Genomic DNA, 24,836 nt, shown 5'->3' with positions numbered 1-24,836 from the left:
ATCTAGTAGATACCATGAGAGTTGTGTTCTATCTAGTAGATTCTCTGAGAGTTGTGTTCTATCTAGTAGATAACTTGATAGTTGTGTTCTATCTAGTAGATACCATGATAGTTGTGTTCTATCTAAGATATACAATGATAGTTGTGTTCTATCTACTAGATACCCTGGTAGTTGTGTTCTATCTAGTAGATACCATGATAGTTGTGTTCTATCTAGTAGATACCATGATAGTTGTGTTCTATCTAAGATATACAATGATAGTTGTGTTCTATCTACTAGATACCCTGGTAGTTGTGTTCTATCTAGTAGATTATCTGATAGTTGTGTTCTATCTAGTAGATACCATGATAGTTGTGTTCTATCTAGTAGATTATCTGATAGTTGTGTTCTATCTAGTAGATACACTGGTAGTTGTATTCTATCTAGTAGATACACTGATAGTTGTGTTCTATCTAGTAGATTATCTGATAGTTGTGTTCTATCTAGTAGATTCTCTGATAGTTGTGTTCTATCTAGTAGATACACTGATAGTTGTGTTCTATCTAGTAGATACCATGATAGTTGTGTTCTATCTAGTAGATTCTCTGATAGTTGTGTTCTATCTAGTAGATACACTGATAGTTGTGTTCTATCAAGGAGATACCCTGATAGTTGTGTTCTATCTAGTAGATACCCTGATAGTTGTGTTCTATCAAGGAGATACACTGATAGTTGTGTTCTATCAAGGAGATACCCTGATAGTTGTGTTCTATCTAGTAGATACCCTGATAGTTGTGTTCTATCTAAGATATACAATGATAGTTGTGTTCTATCTACTAGATACCCTGGTAGTTGTGTTCTATCTAGTAGATACCATGATAGTTGTGTTCTATCTAGTAGATACCATGATAGTTGTGTTCTATCTAAGATATACAATGATAGTTGTGTTCTATCTACTAGATACCCTGGTAGTTGTGTTCTATCTAGTAGATTATCTGATAGTTGTGTTCTATCTAGTACATACCATGATAGTTGTGTTCTATCTAGTAGATTATCTGATAGTTGTGTTCTATCTAGTAGATTCTCTGATAGTTGTGTTCTATCTAGTAGATACACTGATAGTTGTGTTCTATCTAGTAGATACCATGATAGTTGTGTTCTATCTAGTAGATTCTCTGATAGTTGTGTTCTATCTAGTAGATACACTGATAGTTGTGTTCTATCAAGGAGATACCCTGATAGTTGTGTTCTATCTAGTAGATACCCTGATAGTTGTGTTCTATCAAGGAGATACACTGATAGTTGTGTTCTATCAAGGAGATACCCTGATAGTTGTGTTCTATCTAGTAGATACCCTGATAGTTGTGTTCTATCTAAGATATACAATGATAGTTGTGTTCTATCTACTAGATACCCTGGTAGTTGTGTTCTATCTAGTAGATACCATGATAGTTGTGTTCTATCTAGTAGATACCATGATAGTTGTGTTCTATCTAAGATATACAATGATAGTTGTGTTCTATCTACTAGATACCCTGGTAGTTGTGTTCTATCTAGTAGATTATCTGATAGTTGTGTTCTATCTAGTACATACCATGATAGTTGTGTTCTATCTAGTAGATTATCTGATAGTTGTGTTCTATCTAGTAGATACACTGATAGTTGTATTCTATCTAGTAGATACACTGATAGTTGTGTTCTATCTAGTAGATTATCTGATAGTTGTGTTCTATCTAGTAGATTCTCTGATAGTTGTGTTCTATCTAGTAGATACACTGATAGTTGTGTTCTATCTAGTAGATACCATGATAGTTGTGTTCTATCTAGTAGATTCTCTGATAGTTGTGTTCTATCTAGTAGATACACTGATAGTTGTGTTCTATCAAGGAGATACCCTGATAGTTGTGTTCTATCTAGTAGATACCCTGATAGTTGTGTTCTATCAAGGAGATACACTGATAGTTGTGTTCTATCAAGGAGATACCCTGATAGTTGTGTTCTATCTAGTAGATACCCTGATAGTTGTGTTCTATCTAGTATATTCTCTGACAGTTGTGTTCTATCTAGTAGATACAATGAAAGTTGTGTTCTATCTAGTAGATACCATGATAGTTGTGTTCTATCTAGTAGATAACTTGATAGTTGTGTTCTATCTAGTATATTCTCTGATAGTTGTGTTCTATCTAGTAGATACCATGATAGTTGTGTTCTATCTAATAGATACCATGATAGTTGTGTTCTATCTATTAGATACCATGATAGTTGTGTTCTATCTAGTAGATAACTTGATAGTTGTGTTCTATCTAGTAGATAACCTAATAGTTGTGTTCTATCTAGTAGATACCATGAGAGTTGTGTTCTATCTAGTAGATTCTCTGAGAGTTGTGTTCTATCTAGTAGATAACTTGATAGTTGTGTTCTATCTAGTAGATACCATGAGAGTTGTGTTCTATCTAGTAGATTCTCTGAGAGTTGTGTTCTATCTAGTAGATAACTTGATAGTTGTGTTCTATCTAGTAGATAACCTGATAGTTGTGTTCTATCTAGTAGATACCCTGATAGTTGTGATCTATCTAGTAGATACCCTGGTAGTTGTGTTCTATCTAGTAGATACCATGATAGTTGTGTTCTATCTAGTAGATACCATGATAGTTGTGTTCTATCTAGTAGATACCATGATAGTTGTGTTCTATCTAAGATATACAATGATAGGTGTGTTCTATCTAGTAGATACCCTGGTAGTTGTGTTCTATCTAGTAGATTATCTGATAGTTGTGTTCTTTCTATCTAGTAGATACCATGATAGTTGTGTTCTATCTAGGAGATTCTCTGATAGTTGTGTTCTATCTAGTAGATACACTGATAGTTGTGTTCTATCTAGTAGATACACTGATAGTTGTGTTCTATCTAGTAGATACCCTGATAGTTGTTCTCTATCTATTAGATACACTGATAGTTGTGTTCTATCTAGTAGATACCATAATGGTTGTGTTCTTTCTAAGATTTACAATGATAGTTGTGTTCTATCTAGTAGATACACTGATAATTGTGTTCTATCGAGTAGATACAATAAAAGTTGTTTTCTATCTAGTAGATACACTGATAGTTGTGTTCTATCTAGTAGATACCATGATAATTGTGTTCTATCTAGTAGATACCATGATAATTGTGTTCTATCTAGTAGATTCTCTGATAGTTGTGTTCTATCGAGTAGATACCCTGATAATTGTGTTCTATCTAGTAGATTCTCTGATAGTTGTGTTCTATCGAGTAGATACAATGATAATTGTGTTCTATATAGTAGATTCTCTGATAGTTGTCTTCTATCTAGTAGATATACAATGATAGTTGTGTTCTATCTAGTAGATACCCTGATAATTGTGTTCTATATAGTAGATTCTCTGATAGTTGTCTTCTATCTAGTAGATATACAATGATAGTTGTGTTCTATCTAGTAGATACAATGAAAGTTGTCTTCTATCTAGTACATACACTGATAGTTGTGTTCTATCTAGTAGATACCATGATAGTTGTGTTCTATCTAGTAGATACCATGATAACTGTGTTCTATCTAGGAGATACACTGATAGTTGTGTTCTATCTAGTAGATAACTTGATAGTTGTGTTCTATCTAGTATATTCTCTGATAGTTGTGTTCTATCTAGTAGATAACTTGATAGTTGTGTTCTATCTAGTAGATAACCTGATAGTTGTGTTCTATCTAGTAGATACCATGAGAGTTGTGTTCTATCTAGTAGATTCTCTGAGAGTTGTGTTCTATCTAGTAGATTCTCTGATAGTTGTGTTCTATCTAAGATATACAATGATAGTTGTGTTCTATCTACTAGATACCCTGGTAGTTATGTTCTATCTAGTAGATACCATGATAGTTGTGTTCTATCTAGTAGATACCATGATAGTTGTGTTCTATCTAAGATATACAATGATAGTTGTGTTCTATCTACTAGATACCATGATAGTTGTGTTCTATCTAAGATATACAATGATAGTTGTGTTCTATCTACTGGATACCCTGGTAGTTGTGTTCTATCTAGTAGATTATCTGATAGTTGTGTTCTATCTAGTAGATACCATGATAGTTGTGTTCTATCTAGTAGATTATCTGATAGTTGTGTTCTATCTAGTAGATTCTCTGATAGTTGTGTTCTATCTAGTAGATACACTGATAGTTGTGTTCTATCTAGTAGATACACTGATAGTTGTGTTCTATCTAGTAGATACACTGATAGTTGTGTTCCATCTAGTAGATTCTCTGATAGTTGTGTTCTATCTAGTAGATACACTGATAGTTGTGTTCTATCTAGGAGATACCCTGATAGTTGTGTTCTATCTAGCAGATACCCTGATAGTTGTTCTCTATCTATTAGATACACTGATAGTTGTGTTCTATCTAGTAGATACCATAATGGTTGTGTTCTATCTAAGATATACAATGATAGTTGTGTTCTATCTAGTAGATACACTGATAATTGTGTTCTATCGAGTAGATACAATAAAAGTTGTTTTCTATCTAGTAGATACACTGATAGTTGTGTTCTATCTAGTAGATACCATGATAATTGTGTTCTATCTAGTAGATACCATGATAATTGTGTTCTATCTAGTAGATTCTCTGATAGTTGTGTTCTATCGAGTAGATACCCTGATAATTGTGTTCTATCTAGTAGATTCTCTGATAGTTGTGTTCTATCGAGTAGATACCCTGATAATTGTGTTCTATATAGTAGATTCTCTGATAGTTGTCTTCTATCTAGTAGATATACAATGATAGTTGTGTTCTATCTATTAGATACACTGATAGTTGTGTTCTATCTAGTAGATACCATGATAATTGTGTTCTATCTAGTAGATACCATGATAGTTGTGTTCTATCTAGTAGATACCATGATAATTGTGTTCTATCTAGGAGATACCCTGATAGTTGTGTTCTATCTAGTAGATACCATGATAGTTGTGTTCTATCTAGTAGATACCATGATAATTGTGTTCTATCTAGTAGATAACTTGATAGTTGTGTTCTATCTAGTATATTCTCTGATAGTTGTGTTCTATCTAGTAGATACCATGATAGTTGTGTTCTATCTAGTAGATAACTTGATAGTTGTGTTCTATCTAGTAGATAACCTGATAGTTGTGTTCTATCTAGTAGATACCATGAGAGTTGTGTTCTATCTAGTAGATTCTCTGAGAGTTGTGTTCTATCTAGTAGATAACTTGATAGTTGTGTTCTATCTAGTAGATAACCTGATAGTTGTGTTCCATCTAGTAGATTCTCTGATAGTTGTGTTCTATCTAGTAGATACCATGATAGTTGTGTTCTATTGAGTAGATACAATGAAAGTTGTGTTCTATCTAGTAGATTCTCTGATAGTTGTGTTCTATCTAGGAGATACCATGATAGTTGTGTTCTATCTAGTAGATTCTCCGATAGTTGTGTTCTATCTAGTAGATTCTCTGATAGTTGTGTTCTATCTAGTAGATACAATGAAAGTTGTGTTCTATCTAGTAGATACCCTGATAGTTGTGTTCTATCTATGTCGCGCCCTGACCTTAGAGAGCCTTTTTATGTCTCTATTTGGTTTGGTCAGGGTGTGATTTGGGGTGGGCATTCTATGTTTTGTTTTTCTATGATTTTGTCGTTCTATATTTTGGCTGGGTATGGTTCTCAATCAGGAACAGCTGTCTATCGTTGTCTCTGATTGGGAACCATACTTAGGTAGTCCTTTTTCCCTCATTTCTTTGTGGGTAGTTAACTTTGTTTGTGGCAGTAGCCCTGTTAAGCTTCACGGACGTTTTTGTATTGTTTATTGCTTTGTTGGCGACATTCCATAATAAAAAGGAAAATGTATGCTCACCACGCTGCACCTTGGTCTTCTTCCAGCAACGGCCGTGACAGAACTACCCACCACAAACGGACCAAGCAGCGTGGTCAGGAGGAGAGGACAGGAAGGAAACCCGAGAGGCAGCCCCAAAAGTGTTTTTTGGGGGGGCAGATGACGTGGGCGTCGGTGCTGAGGGGTGAGTCCGAGACCGAGGAGGAATTCTTGGACCGTTTGAGCGAGGAGTGGTTGGCAGTGGAGAGGGACGAAAGAGTTTGAAAGGGTTGGAGTCTGGAGCAAGGTAGTCGCTTTGAGGAGCGTGGTACTGGTCAGGCACCGTGTTATGCGGTGAAGCACACGGTGTCTCCAGTGCGCGTCCACAGCCCAGTACGTCCTGTGCCAGCACCCCGCAGTTGCCGGGCTAGGGTGAGCATCCAGCCAGGACGGGTTGTGCCAGCCCTGCTCTCCAGACCTCCAGTGCGCCTCCTCGGCCCAGTATATCCTGCGCCGGCTCTACATACAGTGTCTCCGGTGCGTCTGCACAGCCCAATGCGTCCTGTGCCAGCACCCCGCATGTGCAGGGCGAAGATAACCATCCAGCCAGGACGGGTTGTGCAGGTTCTACGCTCGAGACCTCCAGTGCGCCTCCACGGCCCAGTTTATCCGGTGCCTCGCCAAGAACCAAGCCTCCAGTATGTCTCCCCAGCCTGGTAAGCCCTGTGGCAGCTCCATGCACCAGGCTGCCAGTACGTCTCCTCAGTCCAGTGAGACCTGTTCCGGCTCCACGTACGAAGCCTCCAGTGATGATCCATGGTCCGAAGCCTCCAGTGATGATTCATGGCACGAAGCCTCGAGTGATGATCCATGGCCCGGAGCCTGTAGTGATGATCCATGGCACGAAGCCTCCAGTGATAATCCATGGCCCGAAGCCTCCAGTGATAATCCATGGCACGAGCCTCCATTGATGATCCACGGCCCGGAGCCTGTATTTAGGTTGTGGGATCTTGTTTTCTGTTTAGTGTTTCTGCCTGACACAACTGTGTGCTTTCGTTTTCACGTTTGTTATTTTGTTTGAGTGTTTTTGAAATAAAAGTCTCATGAACACTTATCACACTGAGCCTTGGTCCACTCTTCACACCACCAACGAGAGCCGTTACAGTAGGTTAGCAGTAAAACCTTGAAATCAACCTTGGCCTGAACAGGAAGCCAGTGTAGAGAGGCTTGCACTGGAGTAATATGATCATTTTTGGGGGTTCTAGTCAAGATTCTAGCAGCCATGTTTAGCACTAACTGAAGTTAGAGCATTGCAGTATTCAAATCTAGAAGTAACAAAAGCATGGACATATATTTCAGCATAATATTTGGACATAAAATGTCTCATTTTTGCAATGTACGTAGATGGAAAAAAGCTGTCTTGATATGTTTGTCAAAAGAGAGATCAGGGTCCAGAGTAAAGCCAAGGTCCTTCAGAGTTCTATTTGAGACGACTGTACAACCATCAAGATTAATTGTCAGATCCAACAGAAGATCTCTTTGTTTCTTGGGATGTAGAACTAGCATCTCTGTTTTGTCCGAGTTTAAAAGTAACACATTTGCCGCCATCCACTTCCTTATGTCTGAAACACAGGCTTCCAGGGAGGGCAATTTTGGGGCTTCACCATGTTTCATTGAAATGTACAGCTGTGTATCGTCCGCATAGCAGTGAAAGTTAACATTATGTTTCCGAAAGACATCACCAAGAGGTAAAATATATAGTGAAAACAATAGTGGTCCTAAAACAGAACCTTGAGGAACACCGAAATGTACAGTTGAATTGTCAGAGGACAAACCATCCATAGAGACAAACTGATATCTTTCCGACAGATAATATCTAAACTAGGCCAGAACTTGTCCGTGTAGACCAATTTGGGTTTCCAATCTCTCCAAAATAATGTGGTGGTTGATGGTATCAAAAGAAGCACTAAGGTCTAGGAGCACGAGAACAGATGCAGAGCCTCGGTCTGACGCCATTAAAAGGTAATTTACCACCTTCACGAGTGCAGTCTCAGTGCTATGATGGGGTCTAAAACCCCATATTAAAAAACTATATTTTCTAGGTCAAGGTTTGGCTTTTTCAAAAGAGGCTTTATTACTGCCACTTTTAGTGAGTTTGGTACACATACGGTGGATAGAGAGCCGTTTATTATGTTCAACATAGGAAGCAGCTCTTTCAGTAGTTTACTTGGAATAGGGTCCAGTATGCAGCTGGAAGGCTTAGAGGCCATGACTATTTTCATCAATGTGTCAAGAGATATAGTATTAATTAACTTGAGTGTCTACCTTGATCCTAGGTCCTGGCAGTGTTGTGTAGACTCAGGACAACTGAGCTTTGGAGAAATACGCAGATTTAGAGAGGAGTCTATAATTTGCTTTCTAATGATCATGATCTTTTTGTCAAAGAAGTTCATGAATTGATCACTGCTGAAGTGAAAGCCATCCTCCCTTGGGGAATGCTGATTTTTAGTTAGCTTTGCAATAGTATCAAAAATACATTTTGGATTGTTCTTATTCTCCTCAATTAAGTTGCAAAAATAGGATGATCGAGCAAATGATCGATACTGCACGGCACTGTCTTTCCAAGCTAGTTGAAAGACTTCCAGTTTGGTGTAACGCCATTTCCGTTAAAATTTTCTGGAAGCTTGCTTCATGGCTCGGGTATTTTCTGTATACCAGGGAGCTAGTTTCTTATGACGAGTGTTTTTTGTTTATAGCTGTGCGACTGCATCTAGGGTATTACGCAAGGTTAAATTTAGTTCCACAGTTAGGTGGTTAACCGACTTTTGTACTCTGACGTCCTTGGGTAGGTGGAGGGAGTCTGGAAGGACATCTAGGAATCTTTGGGTTGTCCGAGAATTTATAGCACGGATTTTGATGATCCTTGGTTGGGGTCTGAGCAGATTATTTGTCGCGATTGCAAACATAATAAAATGGTGGTCCGATAGACCAGGATTATGAGAAAAAACATTAAGATCCACAATATTTATTACACGGGACAAAACTAGGTCCAGAGTATGACTGTGGCAGTGAGTAGGTCCGGAGACATGTTGGACAAAACCCACTGAGTTGATGATGGCTCCAAAAGCCTGTTGGAGTGCGTCTGTGAACTTTACCATGAGAATATTAAAGTCACCAAAATGTTTTATATTATCTGTCATGACTACTAGGTCCTATAGGAATTCAGGGAACTCAGTGAGGAACCCTGTATATGGCCCAGGAGGCCTGTAAACAGTAGCTATAAAAAGTGATTGAGTAGGCTGCATATATTACATGACTAGAATCTCAAAAGACGAAAACACAGTCATACATTTTTTGGTAAATTGAAATTTGCTATCGTGAATGTTAGCAACACCTCCGCCTTTGCGGGATGCACGGGGGATACGGTCACTAATGTAACCAGGAGGTGAGGCCTCATTTAACACAGTAAATTCATCAGGTTTAAGCCATGTTTCAGTCAGGCCAATCACATCAAGATTATGATCAGTGATTATTTCATTGACTATAATTGCCTTGGAAGTGAGGGATCTAACATTAAGTAGCCCTATTTTGAGATGTGAGATATCACAATCTCTTTCAATAATGACAGGAATGGAGGTCTTTTTTCCAGTGAGATTGCTAAGGCGAACACAGCCATGTTTAGTTTTGCCCAACCTAGGTCGAGGCACAGACACGGTCTCAATGGGGATAGCTGAGCTGACTACACTGACTGTGCTAGTGGCAGACTCCACTAAGCTGGCAGGCTGGCTAACAGCCTGCTGCCTGGCCTGCATCCTATCTCATTGTGGAGCTAGAGGAGTTAGAGCCCTGTCTATATTCGTAGATAAGATGAGAGCACCACTCCAGGTAGGATGGAGTCCATCACTCATCAGCAGGCCAGGCTTGGTCCTGTTTGTGGGTGAGTCCTAGAAAGTGGGCCAATTATCTACAAATTCAATCTTTTGGAAGGGGCAGAAAATTGTTTTCAACCAGCGATTGAGTTGTTATAGCTACAGCAGAGCCTTTCCGTTCACCTTCACACTCCTGGGCCAGACTACACTTAATCATATGACCCACTGAAGAGATGAGTCTTCAGTAAAAACTTAAAGGTTGAGACCGAGTCTGCGTTTCTCACATGGGTAGGCAGACCATTCCATAAAAATGGAGCTCTATAGGAGAAAGCCCTGCCTCCAGCTGTTTGCTTAGAAATTCTAGGGACAATTAGGGGGCCTGCGTCTTGTGACCATAGCGCACGTGTAGGTATGTACGGCAGGACCAAATCGGAAAGATAGGTAGGAGCAAGCCCATGTAATGCTTTGTAGGTCAGCAGTAAAACCATGAAATCAGCCCTTGCCTTAACAGGGAGCCAGTGTAGGGAGGCTAGCACTGGAGTAATATGATCACCTTTTTTGGTTCTAGTCAGGATTCTAGCAGCCGTATTTAGCACTAACTGAAGTTTATTTAGTGCTTTATCCGGGTAGCCGGAAAGTAGAGCATTGCAGTCTAACCTAGAAGGAACAAAAGCATGGATAAATATTTCTGCATCATTGTTGGACAGAAAGTTTCTGATTTTTGCAATGTACGTAGATGGAAAAAAGCTGTCCTTGAAACAGTCTTAATATGTTCGTCAAAAGAGAGATCAGGGTCCAGAGTAACGCCGAGGTCCTTCACAGTTTTATTTAAGACGACTGTACAACCATCAAGATTAATTGTCAGATTCAACAGAAGATCTCTTTGTTTCTTGGGACCTAGAACAAGCATCTCTGTTTTGTCCGAGTTTAAAAGTAGAAAGTTTGCAGCCATCTACTTCCTTATGTCTGAAACACAGGCTTCTAGCGAGGGCAATTTTAGGGCTTCACCATGTTTCATTGAAATGTACAGCTTTGGAACTGGGAAACAGATACCGTGTATTGGAAGAGCTGAAGATTTCTGCCGCTGGCCCCAAAGGAACAAACAACTTTGCCCGGAAGCAAGTGGACCCCCCGCCATCTAAACAATTTACAACGAAACAGCTCTATAACTACAAACAACTTTCTAGGAGGAAGATAACTCAAGAGAGACGCAACTTTAAAAAATGTTTACCAAGCAGTAGTCCCACTGTCCTTATCGTGGGCTCATCTATGATCCAAAATGTTTCTATTAGGAAAGCAGAGACCATCTGTTACCCGGGTGCCCGGATCCAGGACATTGACTGTATGATCCCGCTACTCATTAGTGAACACCCGACTGCTATCACTGTCCATGTAGGGTCAAATGATATTAAACTACAGGAATCTGAGCAACTTAAAAATGACTTTAAATCACTGATTCATACTGTACTTAAATCAGGTAAACAATGCATTATTTCAGGTCCATTCCCGTCTCCACGCTCTACGGATAATAATTTCAGTTGTATACGCCAGCTACACATCTGGCTTAAAGGTTATTTGTTGTTCAATAAGCATAGAATATGTGGACAATTTTACAGCTTTTCTACATCGATCAAATGTATTTCTCCGGGATGGATTACATCTGAATAGGTATGGTACAAGTATTCTCTCCTCAAACCTGGCTCTCACTATAGCCTCATACAGGGCATATGAGAATTGACAATATATAGCCATGGGGGTTGATACTCGGAATTGGTCGATTTTTCATCAGACTATACAATACAAGAAGTAATCTCGTCTCCATCCAACTCAGGCCTGTCAGCAGCTACACGAGGAAGCGTCACTCATCTAATATTACCTTGAATGCTCCATCTGATATGAGCTCTCGAAATAGTGGCCTAGGAATTATTCATTTGAATGCTAGAAGCTTGATCCAAAAGCTAGATTTGATTGAAATACTGGTCTCAAAATCACATGCTGACATATTGATTATATCTGAATCCTGGCTCTGTGTCTCTGTTCCAGACTCAGATGTTCTGGGTATAATGTCTACAGAGCAGACAGAGTGGGTAGAGGTAGACTCAGATGTTCTGTTAGCTGGGTATAATGTCTACAGAGCAGACAGAGTGGGTAGAGGTGGACTCAGATGTTCTGTTAGCTGGGTATAATGTCTACAGAGCAGACAGAGTGGGTAGAGGTAGACTCAGATGTTCTGTTAGCTGGGTATAATGTCTACAGAGCAGACAGAGTGGGTAGAGGTAGACTCAGATGTTCTGTTAGCTGGGTATAATGTCTACAGAGCAGACAGAGTGGGTAGAGGTGGACTCAGATGTTCTGTTAGCTGGGTATAATGTCTACAGAGCAGACAGAGTGGGTAGAGGTGGACTCAGATGTTCTGTTAGCTGGGTATAATGTCTACAGAGCAGACAGAGTGGGTAGAGGTAGACTCAGATGTTCTGTTATCTGGGTATAATGTCTACAGAGCAGACAGAGTGGGTAGAGGTGGACTCAGATGTTCTGTTAGCTGGGTATAATGTCTACAGAGCAGACAGAGTGGGTAGAGGTGGAGGTATTGCCATATATGGTAAATGCAACCTAGATGTCACTGTGTCCATTTCAACGTCTGTTCCCGAAACAGTATGAATGCTTAGTTCTAATTGTGGTCCTTGTTCATAATGCACTATTAACGCCAGCGGGAGTTTATCGCCAACCCTCAGCTCCGGTATCTGCTCTAAGCAAATTGTTTGAGTTAATGTCTAATTATGTAAACTCTGAATTATTGATTATCAGAGATCTCAATCTGGACTGGCTGATGCCAGCATCGTTTAAATTAAAAGCTATTTGTAAAGAACTAAATCTTACTCAACTAATAACTATACCTACCCGTCCTAATCCAACAGACCCCCAAAAATCTACGTTAATAGGCCTTATCTTAACAAATACATCTCACAAATATATAGCTAGTGGGTTATTTGCTAATGACATCAGTAACCACTGCCCTATTGCATGTATCAGAGATACTAGGCTAAAAACCCTGACCCCCGTATAATTCTAAAGGGAAACTATAAACACTTATCAGAGCCGTTATCCGTGACCTTTATTATTCAGAGCTTTTATCCGTAAACTGCATAATGGACCCAGTTTTAGCATTCTCTTTCTTTTCATCAATTTTTACCTTCATGAATGATAAACATGCCCCGTTAAAGCGACTTAGGGTAAAAAAAAATCGAACTAATCCTTGGTTCTCCTGTGATTTGAAAATCCTTTTTCTGCAAAAGAATCAAGCATGGGCCTTGGCGAGGGAAAATGGTGTAACAGCTAATTGGCTGCTTTTTAGGCAATTGAAAAATAAATGGACCGGAGGAATAAAAAAGGCCAAATCTAGGTATTTTCTTGATGCTATGACAGAGTCTGCTGGTGATCCCGCTAAATTCTGGAAAACTGTTAACTCACTTAAACGAGGAAACTCCTTGACTTCCCTGCCAAAGCAAATTACATCGTAATCTGGGATCATCACTGACCGAACTGAAATTTGTGATGTTTTTAATAAGCATTTTATTTCTGCTGGTTTTCTTTTTGAAAGAAAAAATGGCCAACATGATCCTGACCGGTCTATTGTTTCAGTTCCTCGGCCTTCAGGTGATGTGGAAAACAGTAAGCCGGTTTTTAATTTTCAAAAAGTCACAGAAGATTAGGTCTTATTTGCACTATCTGCTATCGATTCTAAGAAATCATTAGGCGCTGACAATCTGGATCCATATTTACTCAAGTGTGCGGCACCTATTATTGCTGGTGTAGTGAAGCATATCTTTAATCAAACATTTGTCATAGGAAAGATTCCTAAATCCTGGAAAACAGCTTTTGTTTTACCAGTCCTCAAGGGAGGTGATGGTAGTGAATTGGATAATTATCGGCACATCTCTAAGCTCTCCTGTTTGGCTAAAATTCTAGAGTCATTCGTGAATAGGCAACTACATTCTTTTTTAACTGTTAACAATACTCTTTCTAGTAATCAATCTGGCTTCAGACCTAAACACAGTACTATTACGGCCACTGTACGTGTTGTAAATTATATTACTAATGCTCTAGATAATAGAAAGTACTGTGCCGCCTTGTTCATAGATTTATATAAAGCTTTTGACACTGTAGACCATGAAATACTTTTGGGTAAGCTGTTAGAGTCAGGCTGTTAGAGTCGACGTCATCCAGTCGGAGCCATTGGAGTTGGTTAAAGGGGTCCCACAAGGTTCTATACTTGGTCCATTACTGTTCACTCTCTACATAAACAATATCGGTGATGAGATAAGAAAGTGTCAAATTAATTTATATGCTGATGACACTGTCATGTACTCTATCGCTTCAACGGATGACCAAGCATTATCACTATTGGAGACAGATTTTAAGATATTACAAGGTACTTTTATACAGCTGAAATTTGTTTTAAATGCAAAGAAAACACATTTTATGATTTTTAATAGGTTCAAAAAGTTGGTTGAAAATACACTTTCACTTACGAGCTTAGCTGGATGTCTAAATAATCAGGTCTCTGCATATAAATACTTAGGGATATGGTTGGATGATAAACTGTCTTTTAAAATGCATATTGACGAACTTTGTAAACGGCTAAAAATCAAGCCAGGCTTCTACTATAGAAACAGGACATGTTTGTCCTCTACAAATAGAAGACAAATTGTGCAAGCTACTTTTATGTCTGTTATAGATTATGGGGATATTATTTACATGCATGCTACGGCATCAACACTTAAATCACTGGATGCTACTTATCATTGCGCACTTAGGTTTATTACGGGTGCTAGCTACGGAACTCACCACTGTGTTTTATCTCAAAATGTGGGTTGGACTTCACTGTCCGTGAGACGAGAACAACATGCTCTCGTGTTTGTCACTTCTGAATAAGCTACCTTCTTATTTATCATCACTCATCAATATTAGAATTATAATTCCTAAAACCAGGTCTCAAGCATGGATTACACTTGAGGCCCCTGCGATTTCCACAGAGTTGGGTATGGCTGCCTTTTCCTGTTACGCTCCTTGCCTATGGAATAGCCTGCAGACTAAACTTAAACTTGAGACTCTTGTCCCCCTGTTGCCCATTTTAAACATTTATTGGAGCATTTTTATTTGTGTATTGCTTGTAACTGTTTCGGGTAATGCAAGTTATTGTGCTGTTAGGGGAATAACCTATGTGTAAATATAATCTGTTGCTGTATTTTTTTGTGTTATCTGTGATAGTTTTGTTTGTCTTGTGTAGTTTCTTAATCGTTGTACCTAAACTGTGTGTGTAAACATGTATACGCAGGGCCCAGCTGTAAAAGAGACCTTGGTCTCAGTCTGTGTTCCTTGTTGAAATAAAGGTATAATATTAATAATATTAATATAGTTGTGTTGTTGTATCTAGTAGATATTAAAATAGTTGTGCTACCTGTCCCAGACCTGCTGTTTTCAACTCTCTAGAGACCGCAGGAGCGGTAGAGATACTCTTAATGATCGGCTATGAAAAGCCAACTGACATTTACTCCTGAGGTGCTGACTTGCTGCACCCTCGACAACTACTTTGATTATTATTATTTGACCATGCTGGTTATTTATGAACATTTGAACATCTTGGCCATGTTCTGTTATAATCTCCACCCGGCACAGCCAGAAGAGGACTGGCCACCCCTCATAGCCTGGTTCCTCTCTAGGTTTCTTCCTAGGTTTTGGCCTTTCTAGGGAGTTTTTCCTAGCCACCGTGCTTCAACACCTGCATTGCTTGCTGTTTGGGGTTTTAGGCTGGGTTTCTGTACAGCACTTTGATATATCAGCTGATGTAAGAAGGGCTATATAAATACATTTGACCAACAGATGCATATTTGTATTCCCAGTTATGTGAAATCCATAGATTAGGGCCTAATGAATTTATTTCAATTTACTGATTTCCTTATGTGAACTGTAACTCAGTAAAATCTTTGAAATTGTTGCATGTTGTATATATTTTTTTCAGTGTTGATATTAATATAGTTTTGTTGTTGTAGGAGCAGCGACAGGGGAAAAGGAGTAGTTTCTCTCCATGGAAGCAGGTGGCGGTATTGGAAGCCAGGGAGAGGGTCCACACGCTGGGCAACATGACCCCAACAGATACCTACCAGATTCGCATCACAGCTGTCAATCACAGAACCCTCGGACACCCCTCCCCCCCAGAAACACCAGGTGAGTGAGATATATTATTACTACTATTATTGTTACTACAATCATATTACTTTATGCTATTATATTAAAGAGGGGGGAAAGGATACAGAGGAGAAGAGAGACAGAGGGGGAGAGGGACAATGAGAGGGCAAGACAGAGAGAGAGAGAGTCTAGAATGAATGCCTAGAATGAAAATAACATTACAATAATCTGTAGCTACTATTTAACTTTATAAAGACTGACTGCTAAGTTAAAAGGCTACCAAGCTTGATAGGAAAGAACAGACCCGGATGCAACATTAATTAGCACTGAGGTGTGATGCCCCTGAGCCCAATAATAGCAGCAGACTTCCTCCCCCCAAACAATGCCTTGGCCTCTTCGTCCCCCTGCTCCATGGCTTGCCCCTGTGCAGTACAGTACAGTACCCATTGGATATTAAAAATTACAAGAAGGAAAAGAGTACAAAGAGAAGCTCCTCATGGACAATCCAGAGACACTTTTTGCTGACTGCTACAAAAATGGGAACGTAAGCAAACTAATCCTCCACACAGACCATCCCTGGGCATGGCACACAGCTATAAGAGCACACTATCCCTCTTTCAAGAGAGGGTATTAGCGGAAGGTGGAAAATCAGAATATTGTAACACGAGGACCCTGAGACACCCTCTGAGCTTATCCACACACTCCAGACAGAACAGACCCACAAAAAAGACCAACACAACCGCCCCCCCCCCCCACACACACACACAGTACCCAGAGGGCTGAAGGTGGAGATAAATGGCTGTCTGAGAGAGCTGGCTGGTGAGAGAACTTCACGAAGAGAGAGGAACACACAGCCCAGCTAACAGAACTACAGCTCTTCAATCAAAGACTCAATCATGGACACTTACTGACAGTTGTGGCTGCTTCGTGGGATGTTTTGTTGTCTCTACCTTCTTGCCTTTTGTGCTGTTGTCTGTGCCCAATAATGTTTGTACCATGTTTTGTGTTGTTACAATGTTGTGCTGCTGCCATGTTGCTACCATGTTGTTGTCAGGTTTGTAACGCTACCATGCGGTGTTGTCATGTGTTGCTGCCATGCTATGGTGTTGTCTTTAGGTCTCTCTTTATGTAGTGTTGTGGTGTCTCTCTTGTCGTGATGTGTGTTTGTCCTATATTTGAATTTTATTTTTTATTTTTAATCCCCCGTCCCCACAGGAGGCCTTTTACCTTTTGGTAGGCCACCATTGTAAATAAGAATTTGTTCTTAACTGACTTGCCTAGTAAAATAAAGGTTAAATAAAACATAAAAATGAAATACAGGAAGAGGTGAGATATCTGAGGTGTGATTATGAACCACTCATGAGAGAGCTAGCCATCCCCCCCAGAGATGACAACAGAACAGCCTTAATACCACAACAGGACAGACAAGGCAGGACCCCCCCCCTACAACACCCCCACACCTACTGAGGACACACAGAAGCAAAAGATTGTGCTTTTGAGAGGGAACTTTTTCCAAAACACCAAGCGGCTAAACTCTGTTTTCCGAACACCCGGTGTGCCCTGGAGTTACTCTCTAGCAGGCCCACCTCCACTAGGCAGCAGTCCCCACCTTTGCCAGGACCTTGAAGGACATCACCCTCCACCGCAGCCCCAGCACCCCCCCGTAGAGCTCCGATACATGATTGTGTCGAGGCACAGATCTGGGGAAGGGTACCAAACAATGTCTTAAATGGAGGAAGTTTGGAACCACCAAGACTCTTCCTAGAGCTGGCCGCCCGGCCAAGCTGAGCAATCGGGGGAGAAAGGCCTTCATCAGCGAGGTGACCAAGAACCCGATGGTCACTCTGACAGAGCTCTAGAGTTCCTCTGTGAAGATGGGAGAACCTTCCAGAAGGACAACCATCTCTGCAGCACTCCACCAAACAGGCCTTTATGGTAGATTGGCCAGACGGAAGCCACTCTTCAGTAAAAAGCACATGACAGCCCGCTTGGAGTTTGCCAAAAGGCACATAAAGGACTCTCAGACCATGAGAAACAAGATTCTCTGGTCTGATGAAACCAAGCTTCACGTCTGGAGGAAACCTGGTACCATCCCTACGGTGAAGTTTTGTGGTGGCAGCATCATGCTGTGGGGCTGTTTATCAGCGGCAGGGACTGGGAGACTAGTCAGGATCGAGGGAAAGATGAAGGGAGCAAAGTACAGAGAGATCCTTGATGATAACCTGCTCCAGAGCACTAAGGACCTCAGATTGGGGCAAATATTCACCTTCCAACAGGACAACGACCCTAAGCACACAGCCAAGACAACGCAAGAGTGGCTTCGGGACAAGTCTCTGAATGTCCTTGAGTGGCCCAGCCAGAGCCCGGACTTGAACACGAAGGAACGTTTCTGGAGAGACCTGAAAATAGCTGTGCAGCAACACTTCCAATCCAACCCGACAGAGCTTGAGAGCATCTGCAGATAAACTGAAATTCCCCAAATACAGGTGTGGGTACCTTCAGAGAATAATATCGCCGAATATACAGATATGGGAACAGCGCCACTTCAACCTCAGGAGGCTGAAGAAATTTGGCTTAGCACCTAAAACCCTGTTTTAGCACCTAAAACCCTGGCTGTATCACTGCCTGGTACGGTAACTGCACAGCTCGCAACCGCAGGGCTCTCCAGAGGGTGGTTCGGTCTTCCCAACGCAAACGTCCTACCCTCCAGGACACCTACAGCTCCTGATATCACAGGAAGGCCAAAAAGATAATCAAGGACAACAACCACCCGCGCCACTGTCTGTTCACCCCGCTATCATCCAGAAGGCGAGGTCAGTACAGGTGCATCAAAGCTGGGATCGAGAGACTGAAAAACAGCTTCTATCTCAAGGCCATCAGACTGTAAAATAGCCATCACTAGCACATTAGAGGCTGCTGCCTAAATACATAGACTTGAAATCACTGGCCACTTTAATAAATGGAACACTAGTCACTTTAATAATGTTTAAATATCTTGCATTACTCATCTCATATGTATATACAGTATTCTATACTATTCTACTGAATCTTAGTTCATCAAATCACATCTTATTTGTCACATGCGCCGAATACAACAGGTGTAGACCGTACAGTGAAATGCTTATTTACAAGCCCTTAACCAACAATGCAGTTAAGAAAATACCATAAAAAAAGTAAGAGATAAGAAAAACAAATAATTAAAGAGCAGCAGTAAATAACAATAGCAGGGCTAATTACAGGGGGTACTGGCAGAGTCAATGTGTCAATGTGTGGGGGCAATTGTGGTAATTATGTACATGCAGGTAGGGTTATTAAAGTGGCTATGCATAGATAATAACAGAGAGTAGCAGCAGCGAATGAGGGGGATGCAAATAGTCTGTGTAGCCATTTGATTAGCTCTTCAAGTCTCTTATGGCTTGGAGGTAGAAGCTGTTTAGAAGCTTCTTGGACCTAGACCTGGCGCTCCGGTACCGAATGCCGTGCGGTAGCAGAGAGAACAGTCTATGAATAGGGTGGCTGGAGTCTTTGACGATTTTTAGGGCCGTCCTCTGACACCGCCTGGTATAGAGGTCCTGGATGGCAGGAAGCTTGGCCCCGGTGATGTACTGGGCCGTACGCACTACCCTCTGTAGTGTCTTGCGGTCAGAGGCCGAGCAGTTGCCATGCCAGGAAGTGATGCAACCGTCAGGACGCTTTAAAGTCCCTGGCCGCTAGGAGCGCCGCTTCTGGGTGAGCATTTTCTTCTTTGCTTATGGCCTTATAGAATTGGTTGAGAGCGGTCTTAGTGCCAGCTTCGTTCTGTGGTGGTAAATAGACGGCTACGAATTATATAGATGAGAACTCTCTTGGTAGATAGTGTGGTCGACAGCTTATCATAAGGTACTCTACCTTAGGCGAGCAATACCTCGAGACTTCATTAATATTAGACATCGCGCACCAGCTGTTATTGACAAATAGACACACTCCCCTACCCCTCGTCTTACCAGACGTAGCTTCTCTGTTCTGACGGTGCATGGAAAATCCAGCCAGCTCTATATTATCCGTGTCATCGTTCAGCCACGTCTCGGTGAAACATAAGATATTACAGTTTTTAATGTCCTGTTGGTAGGATAATCTTAATCGTAGGTCATCATTTTTATTTTCCAATGATTGCATGTTAGCAAGAAGAACAGATGGCAGTGGAAGTTTCCTCGCTCGCCTATGGATTCTCAAAAGGCAGCCCAATCTGCGGCCCCTTTTCCTGCGTCTTTTCTTCAAGAAAATTAAGGGGATCTGGGCCTGTTCCAGTGAAAGTAGTATATCCTTCTCGTCGGACTCATTAAAGGAAAAAGTTTCCACAGTGAGTAATCGCTGTTCTGATGTCCAGATGTTATTTTCGGTCATAAGAGACGGTAGCAGCAACATTATGTACAAAATAAGTAAAAGAATAAGTTACACAAAACGCAAAAAACTAACAAAATAGCACAATTAGTTGGGAGAATGTAAAACGTCAGCCATGTTCTTCGGCACCATCTTTTCAGATGTTAATCAAATCAAATCAAGTGTATTTTATATAGCCCTTCGTACATCAGCTAATATCTCGAAGTGCTGTACAGAAACCCAGCCTAAAACCCCAAACAGCAAGCAATGCAGGTGTAGAAGCACGGTGGCTAGGAAAAACTCCCTAGAAAGGCCAAAACCTAGGAAGAAACCTAGAGAGGAACAGAGTGGAGATTATAACAGAACATGGCCAAGATGTTCATAAATGACCAGCATGGTCAAATAATAATCAGGAGTAAAAGTCAGTTGGCTTTTCATAGCCGATCATTAAACGGTCATTTACCACCTTCACAAGTGCAGTCTCAGTGCTATGATGGGGTCTAAAACCAGACTGAAGCATTTTGTATACATTGTTTGTCTTCAGGAAGGCAGTGAGTTGCTGCGCAACAGCTTTTTCAATTTTTTTTTAGAGGAATGGAAGATTCGATATAGGCCGATAGTTTTTTATATTTTCTGGGTCAAGGTTTGGCTTTTTCAAGAGAGGCTTTATTACTGCCACTTTTAGTGAGTTTGGTACACATCCGGTGGATAGAGAGCCGTTTATTATGTTCAACATAGGAGGGCCAAGCACATGAAGCAGCTCTTTCAGTAGTTTAGTTGGAATAGGATCCAGTATGCAGCTTGAAGGTTTAGAGGCCATGATTATTTTCATCATTGTGTCAAGAGATATAGTACTAAAACACGTGTCTCTCTTGATCCTAGGTCCTGGCAGAGTTGTGCAGACTCAGGACAGCTAAGCTTTGGAGGAATACGCAGATTTAAAGAGGAGTCCGTAATTTGCTTTCTAATGATCATGATCTTTTCCTCAAAGAAGTTCATGAATTTATTACTGCTGAAGTGAAAGCCATCCTCACTTGGGGAATGCTGCTTTTTAGTTAGCTTTGCAACAGTATCAAAAATAAATTTTGGATTGTTCTTATTTTCCTCAATTAAGTTGGAAAAGTAGGATGATCGAGCAGCAGTGAGGGCTCTTCGATACTGCACGGTACTGTCTTTCCAAGCTAGTCAGAAGACTTCCAGTTTGGTGTGGCGCCATTTCCGTTAAAATTTTCTGGAAGCTTGCTTCAGAGCTCGGGTATTTTCTGTATACCAGGGAGCTAGTTTCTTATGACAAATGTTTTTAGTTTTTAGGGGTGCAACCCTAGATGCACTAGGGTATTGCGCAAGATTAAATTGAGTTCCTCAGTTAGGTGGTTAACTGATTTTTGTCCTCTGACGTCCTTGGGTAGGCAGAAGGAGTCTGGAAGGGCATCAAGGAATCTTTGTGTTGTCTGAGAATTTATAGCACGACTTTTGATGCTCCTTGGTTGGGGTCTGAGCAGATTATTTGTTGCGATTGCAAACGTAATAAAATGGTGGTCCGATAGTCCAGGATTATGAGGAAAAACATTAAGATCTACAACATTTATTCCATGGGACAAAACTAGGTCCAGAGTATGACTGTGGCAGTGAGTAGGTCCAGAGACATGTTGGACAAAACCCACTGAGTCGATGATGGCTCCAAAAGCCTTTTGGAATGGGTCTGTGGACTTTTCCATATGAATATTAAAATCACCAAAAATTAGAATATTATCTGCTATGACTACAAGGTCCGATAGGAATTCAGGGAACTCAGTGAGGAACGCTGTATATGGCCCAGGAGGCCTGTAAACAGTAGCTATAAACAGTGATTGAGTAGGCTGCATAGATTTCATGACTAGAAGCTCAAAAGATGAAAACGTCATTTTTTTTTTTGTAAATTGAAATTTGCTATCGTAAATGTTAGCAACACCTCCGCCTTTGCGGGATGCACGGGGGATATGGTCACTAGTGTAACCAGGAGGTGAGGCCTCATTTAACACAGTAAATTCATCAGGCTTAAGCCATGTTTCAGTCAGGCCAATCACATCAAGATTATGATCAGTGATTAGTTCATTGACTATAACTGCCTTTGAAGTGAGGAATCTAACATTAAGTAGCCCTATTTTGAGATGTGAGGTATCACGATCTCTTTCAATAATGGCAGGAATGGAGGAGGTCTTTATCCTAGTGAGATTGCTAAGGCGAACACCGCCATGTTTAGTTTTGCCCATCCTAGGTCGAGGCATAGACACAGTCTCAATGGGGATAGCTGAGCTGACTACACTAACTATGCTAGTGGCAGACTCCACTAAGCTGGCAGGTTGGCTAACACCCTATTTCATTGTGGAGCTAGAGGAGTTAGAGCCCTGTCTATGTTGGTAGATAAGATGAGAGCACCCCTCCAGCTAGGATGGAGTCCGTCACTCCTCAGCAGGTCAGGCTTGGTCCTGTTTGTGGGTGAGTCCCAGAAAGAGGGCCAATTATCTACAAATTCTATCTTTTGGGAGGGGCAGAAAACAGTTTTCAACCAGCGATTGAGTTGTGAGACTCTGCTGTAGAGCTCATCACTCCCCCTAACTGGGAGGGGGCCAGAGACTTACACGCTGAAGCTATGTTGCGCTTGGTGACCTCTGACTGTTTCATCCTAACATCGTTGGTGCTGACGTGGATAACAATATCTCTATACTCTCTACACTCGCCAGTTTTAGCACCATCTTCAGATTAGCCTTAACGTCGGTAGCCCTGCCCCCTGGTAAACAGTGTATGATCGCTGGGTGATTCGTTTTGAGTCTAATACTGCGGGTAATGGTGTCGCCAATGACTAGGGTTTTCAATTTGTCAGAGCTAATGGTGGGAAGCTTCAGCGTCTCTGACCCCGTAACGGGAGGAGTAGAGACAAGAGAAGACTCGGCCTCAGACTCCGACTCGCTACTTAATGGGGAAAACCGGTTGAAAGTTTGCAGCACAGCTATCCTCGCCATAAGGCGATCGTTCTCCTGTATATTATGAGTACAGCGACTGCAATTAGGCATCATGTTAATGTTACTACTTAGCTTCGGCTGTTGAAGGTGCTGACGAACCATGTCCAGATAAAGCGTCCGGAGTGAAAAAAGATGAATGAGGGAAAAACTAAAAATATAAACAGTAATTAAAAAGTAAAAAGTAAAAACCGTAAAGTTGTCAGCTAGCAAAGTAAGGTTGGCAACAAAACACACAGCAAACGCACAGCAACACGTCTGCAAGTTCAAGAGGAAGTGACGTCCTGGCACTCCAGGCAGACCGAAGAAAAACGCTTGTGTTTCTACCTCCGACAGTGCAGTAATATCTAACAAGTAACATCTAACAATTTCACAACATATACCCAATATATACAAATCCAAGTAAAGGGAATGTATTTAAGAATATACAAATATATGGACGATCAATGTCAGAGCGGCAAGACAGTCGTGAAGAGGGCACGACAAAACCTATTCCCCCCCAGGAGACTGAAAAGATTTGACATGGGTCCTCAGATCCTCAAAAGGTTTTACAGCTGCAAACTTAAATCAGTTTTACCAAATTCTTACCAGCATGTCACATGTGCAACCAAAGGAAAAAAAATCCTGGACCACCTTTACTCCACACATAGAGATGCATACAAAGCTCTCCCCCACCTTCCATTCTGCAAATCTGACCATAATTCTATGCTCCTTATTTCTGCTAAGAAGCAAAAACTAAAGCAGGAAGTACCAGTGACTCGCTCAATACAGAAGTGGTCAGATGATCCTTTTTGAAATCAGACATGTTGGCTGGATTTACAACAAGTGTAGCTTTAATTTGGTGTCTTTCATGTGTGATTTCATGAAAGTTTGATTTTTATAGTAATTTATTTTAATTTGGCGCTCTGCATTTTCACTGGCTTTTGGCGTAGTGGGACGTTAGCGTCCCACATATCCCAGAGAAGTTAAATGATGTCTGTGAGTATAACAGAACTCATATGGCAGGCAAAAACCTGAGAAAAAATCCAACCAGGAAGTGGGAAATCTGAGGTTTGTAGGTTTTCAACTCATCGCCTATCGAATATACAGTGGGATATTGGTCATATTGCACTTCCTAAGGCTTCCACTAGATGTCAACAGTCTTTAGAACCTTGTTTGATGCTTCTACTGTGAAGAGGGGGAATGAGGGCTCTTTGAGTCATGGGTCTGGCAGAGTGCCATGAGCTGACCAGGCGTGTTCACGTGAGAGAGTTAGCTTGCGTTCCATTGCATTTCTGAAGACAAAGGAATTCTCCAGTTGGAACATTATTGAAGATTTATGTTTAAAACATCTGAAAGATTGATTCTATACTTCGTTTGACATGTTTCTACGAACTGTAATATTACTTTTCGTCTGAACTTTCGCATGGATTTGCCCGCGCGTCGTGAGTTTGGATTGTGTGCAGAACGCGCAAACAAAAAGGAGGTATTTGGACATAAATGATGGAATTTATTGTGGAACTGGGATTCCTGGGAGTGCATTCTGATGAAGATCATCAAAGGTAAGTGAATATTTATAATGCTATTCTGACATCTGTTGACTCCACAACATGGCGGATATCTTCATG

The 24,836-nt window shown here is 41.0% G+C and overlaps 1 protein-coding gene across 1 annotated transcript in view; it reads left to right on the top strand.

Moving 5' to 3' along the window:
• The window catches only part of LOC139551923 (V-set and immunoglobulin domain-containing protein 10-like 2), a 144,979-nt gene that overhangs the window by 102,947 nt on the left and 17,196 nt on the right, over nt 1-24,836 (top strand). Inside the window, 1 exon segment of the mRNA XM_071363260.1 lies at nt 15,742-15,910. Coding sequence (XP_071219361.1) covers nt 15,742-15,910 — 169 coding nt within the window.

Source organism: Salvelinus alpinus, chromosome 24, assembly GCF_045679555.1.
Source record: "Salvelinus alpinus chromosome 24, SLU_Salpinus.1, whole genome shotgun sequence".
NCBI classification, from domain to species: Eukaryota; Metazoa; Chordata; class Actinopteri; order Salmoniformes; family Salmonidae; genus Salvelinus; species Salvelinus alpinus.
This window is presented reverse-complemented; position numbering and strand designations above follow the sequence as displayed.